This window comes from Crocodylus siamensis, chromosome 10 (assembly GCF_052110815.1).
Source record: "Crocodylus siamensis isolate JL-2025a chromosome 10, ASM5211081v1, whole genome shotgun sequence".
NCBI lineage: Eukaryota > Metazoa > Chordata > Crocodylia > Crocodylidae > Crocodylus > Crocodylus siamensis.
Window position 1 is genome coordinate 11,748,055 of NC_143404.1, and position 12,591 is coordinate 11,760,645.

Sequence of the window (12,591 nt, forward strand, 5' to 3'; positions counted from 1 at the left end):
AGAACAAGGACAGAGTGCAGGGAACAAAAAAACCGTGTGTGACGGAGTGTGTTATGTCTATATTTCTCCCTATAGGTAGCTGGACATTTCTGAGTAGAGGAGAAAACAATCTGATAGACAGCAATTTATGATGGGAAAAGACGTGCTGTTCCTTTCTGTAGTTGTAGCACATTAACATTCAGAAGAAACTGGCTTATTAGCCTCACTCCTAGTCTACATTCAATTTTCCAGCAAGTACCCATTTAAATTAATTTGATCCTGTGTGTTCCAAAAACTTTCTATATATATAGACGATGACTCTTACTGCACTACTTTTATTTATGATTTGCTGAGCATTGCCATGACTGATGGTTTTCGTCTAATTATATTAGTAATTGTAAGAGCGAAAAGGTTTGAAAGGGTAGTAATGTAGTCTCTTTCAAATAGGCTGACCCTAAGCCATATCTCATGCTCTTCCCATTACCGAGCATTTGATTTAGTCATAAATGAATGCCAATTATGTGGTTACATCTTTGTTCCAGTGGTACACAGAACAAACACACCATACAATTCAAAAGGATTAGCAGGTCTGGAGCTGGAGGGCTGGAGCTACCGCAGATCAGGGTTTAATGCACAATTTGAAATCTTTCTAGGGAAACTTAAATAGCATCTGATCAGAATGGCTTTAAGATAGTGCTGCTAATGTTTCACTGTAATGAACATCCAATTCACTTGATATTATTCAGCACAATGCTAAACTATCGTATAGTATCCTTTTGTATTATGGCTCAAAACATTCAAAATAAACAGATTTTTCTTTTTGGAGGTTAACGGACTATAATTTTTACCTGATGTCCAGTCACCTGGAGTAGTAAAGGTACACCCAGCAGTGCACTCTGTTTGACCATAGCCTTCATAAACCTGAGAAAGAGATGTCTAAATGTTAAGTTGGAGATACAATTTTGAACGTTGCAGATCAAAAAAAAATAAATCACTGAGCATTTCTTTCTTGATGCACAGTGCTTTGGATTTATGCCACAATAGATTGATATTTAATACAGGTAAATCTTCCCTAGAGCTCATTGCACATGGAATGTTATATATTATCATAAATACACAAGACAATAAGGATCTGAAAAGAGAGGCAGGAAAGAACAATTCCTACAGTTTTTCCTCAAATAAAGTAATAAGTTTAACTATGAGAAAAACACACAAACATTTTTGCAAAAAGAAGCAGCACATTTTTGAAGACCAGTCTTTTGGAAACTTGTTGCTTCTGGCTTAAGACAAGAGTGTTTAGTTCTGGAGGCCACTTTTTGATTATTCCCCTTTTCCTCCTTGCATTGCTGAACACCAGAGCAGTATTCTGGTCAGGTGAGATGACTGCCTGGATTTTACAGCAAATGGTGCAGCCAGCATCTTCTTTCCAGGGGACCTTTTATGACATTCAGTATTCAGTGCTTCAGAGAGAAGTTATCCAAAGTTCCTCTGTTTTCTAAACTGATTCTCACTAACAGTAACTTTAAACACTGAGGGTGTTATTATATATGCTTCAGGGATGAGGCGGGGGTGGAGGGGGCACTTTAACTAGAGCAACTCCAAAAGCGGCTCCAATTAAAGTGTCCCATGTGTCTCATGTATCAGTGTCCCTGTGCTTGAAAATGGCAGTGGGGTTGCTCAATCTAAAGCTCAAACATGTTTTAGTTCAAACAACCGCCCCCCCCAATTCTGAAACACAGGGACACTGATACATGAGATGCGGAGGCTGGCTGGAGCACGCTAATTAGCATGCCCCAGCAGACTCAATTAACCAAGTCTGCTCCAACATGCCGTAATTACAGTGTGTCAGAGCAGCCTCCCGGCTTGTGTACAGGCACCCTGACTTTGTAGCACCACTGTATCCTTAACGTCTTTCCAGAGATGGACCCAGGCACCAACCTTAGATACAAACAGTCCCAAATTTGCAAAAAGATCCAGAACCGAACTCTGCTGTTTATCTTGGTCATGCCCTTTAAAAAATAGGTTTCCCCTATTTCCTTAACAATAACAAAATTACTGGCTATAACACAATGTTTCTGACAATCAGGAAGGTATAGCCTACCTGACATCCAAGCGCTGCCCGAAGGAAGCCCAAAACAGTAGGAGAAGCAGGGGCAGCTCCAGTTACAATCATCCTAACACACCCACCAAGGCTCGCCTGTCAGGTAAAGGAAATGAAAGACAAGACAAAAAACTGGCTCACACCATTTAAATTAGTATGATCCTTGGAGCTTCCTCTATGGGATCAAATCCTTATTACTTAGATCCAAATTAAAGTTATAGTTCAAGAACAAAGTTATTGTCCAACAGGCTCTGCTCTGTCTGGTTGCTTGGTTATTTTGTGGATGGCTCAATTATTTCTTCTTTTCTTTTTTTTTTTTTTTTTTTTACAGACTTTATGGATAGATGTTTTAAGCCTTTTTTTAATGGATTGTCCATAAATTTACAGACAGTTGGCAACCCTGGAACTGACCTCTTTGTCTGCCATTATGAGCACAGACATTCAGACAAAGCTTAAAAGAAAAATCAATGACTGGATATATCTGAACTAGAAACAGCCCCCAAAAATGCCTCAGAGAAAACTTGTCTATGTGCTTTGACTACCCTATATTCAAATAAATGAGAGGAATATCATGATCATCTTTAAGACTAGTCCACACTATAAAGTCCCAGGTTTGCAGGTGACTCAGACAGATCCCAGTCCCCCCCAGCAGCCTCTCTGAAGTCTTTCAGATATTTGTAGGTGGTGTCACCTTAACCCCTTTTGTCACTTTTTAATGATGCAAAGAGTCAAAAAAGTAAAGATTAAAAAAATCTTGGACTCTGAGGTAAAAGGATGTCATCATTCTGACCAGACCTTGAATCAATATGATTTGTCTTGTGTGTGTCAAGACACGTGCCTGCCTAATCTGCATCCTATGAAATCTGTTATCTTTGCAGGCTGAAAATGAGCAGTCTGCAGATGAAAGCTGCAATCAATTTCTCTAATGTAAAAATAAAGCGACACAGCACTGGCTAAGACATCCAATTACAAAAAATTAATTTAAGCAGCATGTCTTGTAGCAGTGCAGCACATCAGAGGCTTATCTGATTGACGATTGTTTTACTAAGGGGATTTGCGGCAAACACCTGGCACATTCTGAATGCTCATATCGGGCCGTTGGCATTGTGTTCTCCTTTCTCACTTATTAAAAACTGTAAGTTTAACACACTGTATGAGAAGAGTATTAAATGCAGGTGTCCCCTTTATGATTTAATGTGGAATTTCCTAGGAAAAAAATAACACTTTGGGATATATGGTGACCAAGTCTCTGCTCTTCAGTTCATTAAAATCAATGAGAGACTTTCAAGGGCTTTTGGAACAGGCCTACATATAAAACAAGTACTTTGCTCTCTCCTATGATCTATTTTATTTCATCTTGCTTGGTGCTTTGTTGCTACAAATAAAAGTTGAGTTTGAGTGGGGAAAACCAGTTATATCCAGTGGCCGGGTCTGAAGAAGGCTCAGTGATGTACGCAACAGAAATCCATAAAGAAAACAAGTCTGTTAAACTCATTTTTGTCCAAAATTAGCTACTTCTCTTTGTGACAATCCTTGAAAATGATATCATGCCCCATTTCGTGATTCACTGGAACACTGAAGTATGCCGTGTTGGTATTGAAAACTAATTGATGGGGGGCGCGGGAATGTCTCTGGCAGACATTGCAAAGCTTTGCTCCATCTGTTTCTTGAGTTACTGCTCACATTTACTTTTTCAAATCATTACCTGTATTTTATTGAAGAAAAGTTTGTCCCACAAACTGTCGTTTCTAATGATTCCACTTCGAACTTCTGCCTTTTTACGTTTGGCAGCAAATTCCAGAAGCCAGCGCTTTACTGGGGTATCTGCTTGGCTAAAGATCTGAAAGAAGGCAGAATGGCACAAAACGTAACCAAATAAGAAAGAAAACATCAAGCACCATATCCTTACATTAAAGAATCAGTTTAAGTAGATAAACTCTGCTCATGTCAGTGAAAGTATTACTCTTATACCAACAATGTAATTAATACTCCAGTACAGTAATATTTCAAATGATGTTTTGCTTCAATCCATTCTGAATGATGCTTACTCTTCTCTTAGAAGAAAAGGAGAAGTTGAGACACTAGAAGGTTTGACTACCTTTGCATGATGAGTGCTTCTGCAGGATTTCTATGATAAGCATAATATTATGGTTAAGTAAAACCATGAGAGCTGGACAAGAGGTGAGCAACTGGAATATAATGACAGCTCAGACAACTATTACTGCTCGTATCTGAGGTGCTAAAGACCATGTTTCCTCGTGTTTCATCAGACAGCACCACAAAGTGGATCTCCAGATTAGAGCCTCTCTGTCTTGAGAAGCCAGAAAGCCTGGCACATGAGAAAATGTGGGTCAGCAATTTGCGGTGTAGATCCAGCTCTTTCCTCAAGGATAATATTTTAAGGTGGTCACACACAATAAAAATGGCCACTCGACAGGCTCTCTAAGATCTCTAGAGGTCCTCTCTAATATTCTCCAAGGATTGCTTAAACAAGTGTCTTGGAGCACAAAGGATTTTTTGCTAGAAAGTCAGCTGGGGGCTGCAGGGTTGAAATCTTTATACTTTTTTTATTCCTGCCCATCCTTCTACTGTCCCTCCCAGTAAAGAGGGAGGACCTAGTTCCAGCACAGGTTTAAGGGAACAGAAAGTTTTGGCTCATCTGTCTTGAATTCAGATTTGTCTTGGCTCTTGATTTTGCACCACTGAAGCCCCTGGTAGGTCACCAAATGACTTGCACTAACAGGATCAGGACCAAATCCTCAATGAGTGTAAATCAGCATAACTTCAGTGACTGCAGAAGGGTTTATGGCAGTTTGCACCATCTGAGGACTGAGTCTAAGGCATCTGAGGTGCAGGAAAAACACCAGTTCACAATGCTGGCGGGGAAAAACCCAGATAAAGAAAGTCTCTCAGGATAGCGTGAGGCAGCGATCAACTTCATTGCTATAAACAGATTAAACTCACCTTATCGTACATTCTATTTAATAGTCTCGGTACGACAGGAAAGATGGTCGGACGCAATGCTTTCATATCATCAGATAAGAGGCGGATGTCTCCTTGAAAGAATCCAATTCGCCCTCCATGGCAATATACTACAGACTGCAATATGGGAAAAAGGAATACATGTTATTTTTTTGTTTCTGTTCCTTGTGGCAAGTTGTCCCTTCTCTCTATTTAAAGCTTTTCCTAAGATTGGATTAATTGTTGTGGCTAAAGTGTGGTTTTATAAACATCTAAACCATATGGTGAAGGGTGCACTATATGCAGAAATAGTGGGTTGTACGAGCTCAGATCACAGATTACAGGCTAGGCCGTCAGACTGTGAGTATATTTTCTGGCAATAGGGCATGTTCTAGAAACATCCCTTGGGACAGCATTAGGGTGATATTTGATTCTAGCAATCAATATGCTGATAACCAGCCTGGGCTTCCACATCCTGCTGCCTGCTATTTTCTTTACATTCACTTTATATTCTGAAACGATGAAAACATTAGTCTCTTATGGACTAAACTTCATGAAATCTCTATACTGGTCCGTTGCAGTTAAAAGAGGTTTTCTTTGTGGCTTTTTATGTCCTCTGACAACATCTGCAATTAGCAGTTGGAACAACTATGACCCAATATGCATTTCCTTTGAAGCAGGGGGAAAACAGATGACAGTTTGGACATGCATAAAATAAAGGACCCAGGTTTTAGTCCTGCCATCAGATCATGCACTCTTCTGGCTCACAGAAGCCAGGAGGACTATAGAGATACTGAATTATGAGGCAAATGTTAAACCAGTTTCCAACTTTCCAGACTTTAAAAAAGTTTCCTTTTCTGGGTGCAATGTGGAGCCTTGAAGATCCCCCTGATGCTTGCAGATCTCAAGCAAAGAACCAGCAGGGAAAATAATCACAGCTCACACTATGGACATATCTATTAGGCCTGTGCGAAGCTTTGGTCGCTGATTCGATCTGGCGGAGATTCGGCCCAATTTGGCAGCCAAATCTCCAAATCGAATCGGGGACCCTTTAATCTCTCCAAGTTAATTTGGAGCGATTCAGTGATTTGGACACAGACACAGCTTTATATGTTTTTTCTACACACCTCAAGGTGGCAGGTGGCTCCTGAACGCTGAGATGGTGGGGCAGATGGAGCATCCCACAGGAGCATGGCGGGGTTCCCAGCACGCTCGGTGGCGGACCCAGAAGTGGACCAGCAGCACTTCCAGTCCACTTCCGGGTCTGCCAGGGAGCGCATAGGAGACCCTCACCCCACCCTCTGGCTCGGCAACTGGTGCTTCCTGGGTCTAGGGGGGCACCCGGGATCCCCCCATGGTCAATCACCGAGTTCGGGGGGCAGGGGGTCCCCCTCATGCTTGGCAGCAGACCCCCCATGCTCCTGTGGGACGCTCCATCTGTCCCACCCTTGCAACATTCACAAGCCGCGCCTGGTACCTCGAGGTATGTGGAAGAAAACTTTAAAGCTGTGTCCATGGCCAAACCACTGATTCTCCGAATCAGAATCGAATCTTCAGATTTGAATTTGGCCGAATTGAATTGGGACAGTGATCCAAATCAACAAATGGAATCACTGTTCCCCAAATTAGGCCGAATCTGAATTAAATACAGCCTGCTTTACATACCCCTAATATCTATACTGCAGCCGCAGAAGCCTAGTAGTAGTAGCCTAGCTACTGCAACATGGAACTCTACACAGGCTAAGTTACCATACACAATGTCTTTGTTTAGGCTTTTTTTTAATTTTGTGAATAGGTTTTAAAATACATTTAAAATAATATTACTGGAAATCAATAAAGGCTATTTAGAGTTTAGCTTGATAATTCAACATTTCACTTACTCTGTGTAGCACTGTAGCATACTATGTTGCTGCGTTTTCAAAGCTCTGCAGCACTGTTGCTAGTAGTTTTATATATTTCTGAATTTAATGGATTTTTGATGGCACAATGGGAGTTTTTCAAAACACAAAGGGCAGTCAGGTACTCAGCTCCCATAGGAAATCATCAAGAGTTGGACACCTGTCTCATTCGTGCCTTTGAAAATCTTGCCCTACCTTAAGCCATACTGCAATTCCAAAGCAGTCAGTGCCAGTGCAGTCATGTAACTCCAAGTTAGTGAATGGGATGTATGCCCCCAGTTTCCTGCACTAAACACAATGTTTGTGCTACTGAAATAACAAGGGAGCAAAGAGCACTCTCTCTTAAAACTGAGCTAAAAGTAGCTTGGTTGAGTCTCCTGCACAGGCTAAATCAGCCAGACGCCTGCTCCCAATTATACCAGATGCCACATAGATCAGCCAAAGTTCTGCTTTGCCTCTTGGCTCTGGCAGCTGGGAGAGTAGGTGTCAGCTCCCATGAGCATTTTTCTATCTTAAGGTGATTCTCCTGGGATCAGTAACACTCAGAGTGATGGAGAATTACTGCCCTGGTTCAAAAGAATAGCTATTGGCTGTTAGCTGAACATAATATTTAATTAGATATCTAATATTTATAAGAGAAACTATTTTTTCAATAAATCCAGATAGATCCTTTAAATGTCTCTTGTGCCATGCTAATATACAGAAAGGCTGTTTGGGCTTTTTTCTCCTTAAATTAGAGAAAGGCCTAAAGCAGAATATTGGATCAGCCCTGACCTCTGGGATACAGAAGTCCCAGATCTACTCATAACAGCTCGTAGCGTAAGAACCTATTAATAATAAAGAAATGCATCTTAAGAAACATTATGGAAAAGTTGTTTCCCAGTAGGGAAACAGCTGATTCTTCCAGAGTTAGCAATTCTGTTGTTTTAACTAAAAAGTAAAATGGACAACAGATGGCCATAATAATATGTTATTCTATGAGTTGTTACGTACAGGACTAATTCTGTGTATGAAGAGGGGAGTTCCCTCTTTAAAGGGAGTTTTATCTTCATAGTGACTACAGCATTTTAGACCTATATAGCTTCATTTTGAATATGACCTAAACAGCCTTTGATTTATGCACTGTATTCTGCAAAGTATAGATTGTACATAGATGGCCACTGGACAATTAAATTGCAGTTTTAGAAGTATATAAAAATAGCACTGTTTGTGTACTCATTAAAACTGCTCTGTTTGTATACTATAATCAGTCATAGCTAGTTAGTTGACAAACTAAAATACAGGGTTTTGTCACTACTCTTCATTGTTCTTAGAACTGTAGAGACAATACTATTTTTAGAAGGGGATCTGGAGTCTGTTCGGGACCATACAGCAATCTGTCACCCAGGTTCTAATTGCATAATTCTTCAGTCCCGGTGGTGATGCACCAGCCAGAAAGGAAACACTGGGGAGGAGGGCAGATCTTCATCCAGTAGATATTAGCATCATTTCAGTAACATCAATAGAACTACTTTGCTGTATACCATGCAAGGGTGATGGCTTTTATCTTTATTAGATTCCTGAGTTTACAGTGCTGGGTCTTCGGAATAACAAGTGAAACCCTCTAGTCTCACTGAAATCAATGACAAAACTTCAAAGGCAGCAGGATTTCACCTAACATCTTTTAACTTGATGACAGGCAAATTTTGGTTTAGAATGACAAGAGGTAAATGTGAAATCCCAGAATGGTACTTTACAATGATCTTTCTGAGATGATAATGCTACCTAGTGCTGTTCATTAGTGGACCTCAAAAGACTACACAAATGAGATGGGTATCATGGCCCCATTTTTACAGGTGAGGAAACTGAGGAAAACTAGTTTTCCAGGCAGACAGTTGCAGAACCCAGGTCTCCTGAGTCCTAGTCAAATGCTCTAACACTGCTTTTCAACATTCAAATGAAATGCATACAATTATTTTGGCATAGTTTCGCGCTCTCACAATAGCTTAAACAAAGAAAAAGTTCCTTAAAGAGTTATGAGCTTTTTTTGTGCTATTCCCTTTGCAACTGAATGCCTCTATTCTGTTTTTTCAACCCTACTCAGAGAAACTCTATATACAGATTTTTTACTTTAAACACTATATGTATTTTATAAATATGAGGCTGTGGTTTTAAGAATATCACCCTGTCTAATTCACAAGCTGTAATGCATAGGCAAAGGAGGAAGAAATTTAAAAATCCATATGGGAAAAGGCAGTCATGGACACAGTGCTTAAAAAATTGAGTAGGTGGGATATGGAGGTTTAATCTTAGGAGCTCGCGTTCGTTTGAAGAATGCATAGAAGTGCCTGAAATCAGAGAATCGCTATTCTATTTGCCACATAAATGTTAAAAGAGTCTTTTAAAAGTTGATTTTTATGCCTTTTTGAACACCTTTGTGTAATAAAGGAGGTTTTGCACTGGAAGCAGTTGTGCCTTTTACCCTTAGCTCCTTAGTGACTGACAGGTAGAGGCTTCTTTTATACAGTAACATCCTGTGAGTTCTTTCAAATGTTTCTAGTTTCCTTGTGTCACAGGATTTTGTAATCCTCAGTATTTTTAACAATACCTCCTGGCAAGTCTGATTTGTATAACACAAGAAAGCCATCGCATAAATCGCTGTAGCGTTACCAAACTGTCCTGGGAATTGAGATTTATGCGTAATTTACACGCTACTCTGGACTTTAAATCCTTTGTAAATCACATATTTCTAAAGTATGCATTTCTTAATCCAGCAGTGAGTAGTTTACGTCTGACACATATGTTACTAAAGCTTTGGAAAATCGTGGATTGTGACAAAAAGTATAGACTCAGATCAAACCTGAGTCATCCCTGAACCGTGAGAAAATTTAAAATTAGAAATGAATCCAGACCCAAACTTCACAGCCAATTGCTAATGCAGAGTTTTAGGCCAGGAGTGACCACAGTGAACATCTAATCTGATCCCATGCACAGCACAGGGGCTGTAACAAGCTACCACCTGTCTGACTGGGAAAGCCAGCAAGCCACTTCTGCGGGCTGCCATGAGTTATCAGCTCTGCTTGCCATTATTTCCAAGAGATGACAGCTTCTACTTATTGCACATGACAAGCTGGCCTGCCACAAACATTTCCTGCTTTTAAGTTTCTGCAAGTGTTCATTACTCTGCTTATTTACTCAATAAAATATTTCAGCTGATAAAGAAAATTATTTCTACTGCCATGATTAATGGTCCTATAATATTTTGAAGACCTGCCCTGCCAAAAATCATGCAGCTAACGATTGTTGCACATGTGCCAATGGCAGTATCCTGATGTCATATACACTGCTATCATCCAAGGCAACTCTGGAGAGTCTCGTGTAGCTGAGATCAGAATCGGAGCCTTGGTGCTGTGCCCATGACACCTTTTGGAGTACAAACTATTTGCATTTCACAGCATATCATCACTAATTTTGCTACAGTTACTCTTTTATTTTTTTGTGTGGAAAAAGATAACTTCCACAGAGGCTAGGACCTTACCTGTACCATTCTCTCAAACATGTGTGCTAAAGGCAAATAGGATATGTGTACATCCTCACAAGTAGGAGACCACTGACTCTGGAAGAAAACACAAGGAGCCCCACAAGGCCCAGTCAGTTCAAACAGGTTTCTTACCTGTATAACTCTTTCAAACATGTGAGCCAGAGGCAGGAAGGAGATGAGCACATCGTCCTGTCTCGGAAAGATCACTTTCTGCAGGTGAAGGGCATGGGAGACAGAAAGGAAAGAAACACTGACAGGAAGACAACAAGAAAGTCATAAAACAATAAAAAGAAAAATGGCACCAGAGGAGCAAAAGGGTAAAGATCATCAAGAGAGAAAGAGAGCAGCATACAAAGTGAAGCGTTAGGCCATGACATCAATGAAACTATGTTAGTAGGAGTCTTAAAAAGCATGAGGATGCACACAAAGAGCAGCGGAGACCTCTCTCCGCTGCAGAAGATGTATTTAGATTTATTCGAATCATATGGTAAACAGGTGCTAATTCTGAGGAGGAGCCCAATTTACAGACAGAGGTTTTTAATCAAGATATGCACTCTTGAGTGATCGTTTATCTCAGAAAAAAAGGTTTTCTGGGCACTCAAGTGCCTGTTGAAACATCCAGAGTCAGGATCTGAAGGTTATGGGCAGAATCCTCAGCTGTGCCGAGTTCACACACATGCTTCTACTCACCCGCTGTGCAGCTGAGATGGAAAGAGAAAAAGGATCCTCAAACACTTTTGCACTTTCCTCCATACTGCGGTTGGCCATGGCCTAAGCTGACTCCCAGTATGCGATAAGGCAGTTCTAGGAGAACCGCCTGGGGGCTGGCAAAGCATGTTCTGCTCTGGCTTCCCATCTTTTCTGGGCCATGGAATAATGTGTCCTTCCCCAGCTGGTCACAAAGGGTGTATTCTACACCATGTCCTCAATGCTGCTGCAGATACCCACTCTCAAGCATGCCCTGCCCATCCATTCTTGCTTGCATAGGCCAAACTTGGAAAACCAGTGGCAAAACCACTCCAGAACTATGTCCTATAGGCAACCTTAAGAGCTATGTCAACTGAGCCAGATTATGGTGGCGGAGGAAGCTTAAGAGTAGCACCAAGTGTGCGGTGTAGACATACACAAAACGTCCCTGAGCCAGGGCTCAGACACAGACTTGTCCAAACAGTTAATTTTTCAGTTTGGTGCCGGAAGCCAAAAATAATTTAATTGGGGTTTAACAAGAAACAAAATGTTGTTGGCTTTAGTCACTGAAAAAGAAACTGCAAAAAATTCTTTTTGGTTGGAACAAAATGTTTCAGTCCAAAATTGTCATCGTGTAGCCAGCATTTTCATCTTTTTACAATTAAATTAGGCTCAGCTTTGAATTTAAAATATCTTGACTTTTTCTTTTTTTTTTTTCTTTTGGCTGAAACTAGCCACCAAATTCAATTTGAATTTATAAATATTTTTTAGGAACTTGAAACTGCATTTTTCAGAGAATTGACTATCCATATTAAAGAACATCACCCAACCCTAACTAAGGGGCGCTTGCTTGAAACCCAGCTATCCCAAATTTACAACAGCTCAGTGTTCCTTCACCCCACTGGAGCCTTCAGTTGTCCCACTCGGACAGCATTTAAGGTTACTTTGTGCCATTCTGCTAGTGTAGAGTGACCTTAACACAGCTGACATCTGGCCCCTAGCCTGGGTGCTTAAGTTCGAAGATTGGGCTTACAAACGGTACCTATTAAGCAGAAAACTGTTATCAGAAGTTTTATACTAGAAAGACTTGGGTTCTTTTTCCTTAGTTATAGTAATGATCTTGCAGTTGGGTCCATGCAGGTGAACTTTTATGCCTAACGTGGGCCCCACTAAAGTTAGTGGAGCTCTCTGGGTGTACAAAGTTCCACCTGTGTGGCTCTAATTGAAGAGTCAGAGCATCAGATTGAAAGGGAAAGAATTTTTCTTCCGGTGGTTAATGATTGATTTTAGTTAGAATAGCACATTGGATTATTCCGGTGCAATCATTATTTGTTAGTGCTTCTCCTAATTTTCAGCATGGACTTTCTCACTGCCTCACAAGAGTGGGAGAAGTGAGAAAAAAAGGATTAAAAATATATATAAATAATCCAAGGATTTTGTCTCCT

The 12,591-nt window shown here is 40.6% G+C and overlaps 1 protein-coding gene across 6 annotated transcripts in view; it reads right to left on the reverse strand.

Moving 5' to 3' along the window:
• ACSL6 (acyl-CoA synthetase long chain family member 6) overlaps positions 1-12,591 on the reverse strand; it is a 106,904-nt gene that overhangs the window by 17,132 nt on the left and 77,181 nt on the right. For 3 of the 6 annotated variants that reach the window (XM_090064734.1, XM_090064729.1, XM_090064733.1), the window contains exons 11-15: positions 10,457-10,669; positions 5,045-5,179; positions 3,786-3,920; positions 2,081-2,176; positions 828-900 (exon numbers count right to left, since the gene is read on the reverse strand). In XM_090064734.1, the coding sequence (XP_089920860.1) occupies positions 828-900; positions 2,081-2,176; positions 3,786-3,920; positions 5,045-5,179; positions 10,457-10,669 (652 nt within the window). The remainder of the gene's footprint in view (positions 1-827; positions 901-2,080; positions 2,177-3,785; positions 3,921-5,044; positions 5,180-10,456; positions 10,670-12,591) is intronic. The other 3 variants (XM_090064730.1, XM_090064731.1, XM_090064732.1) reach the window with 3 other exon arrangements.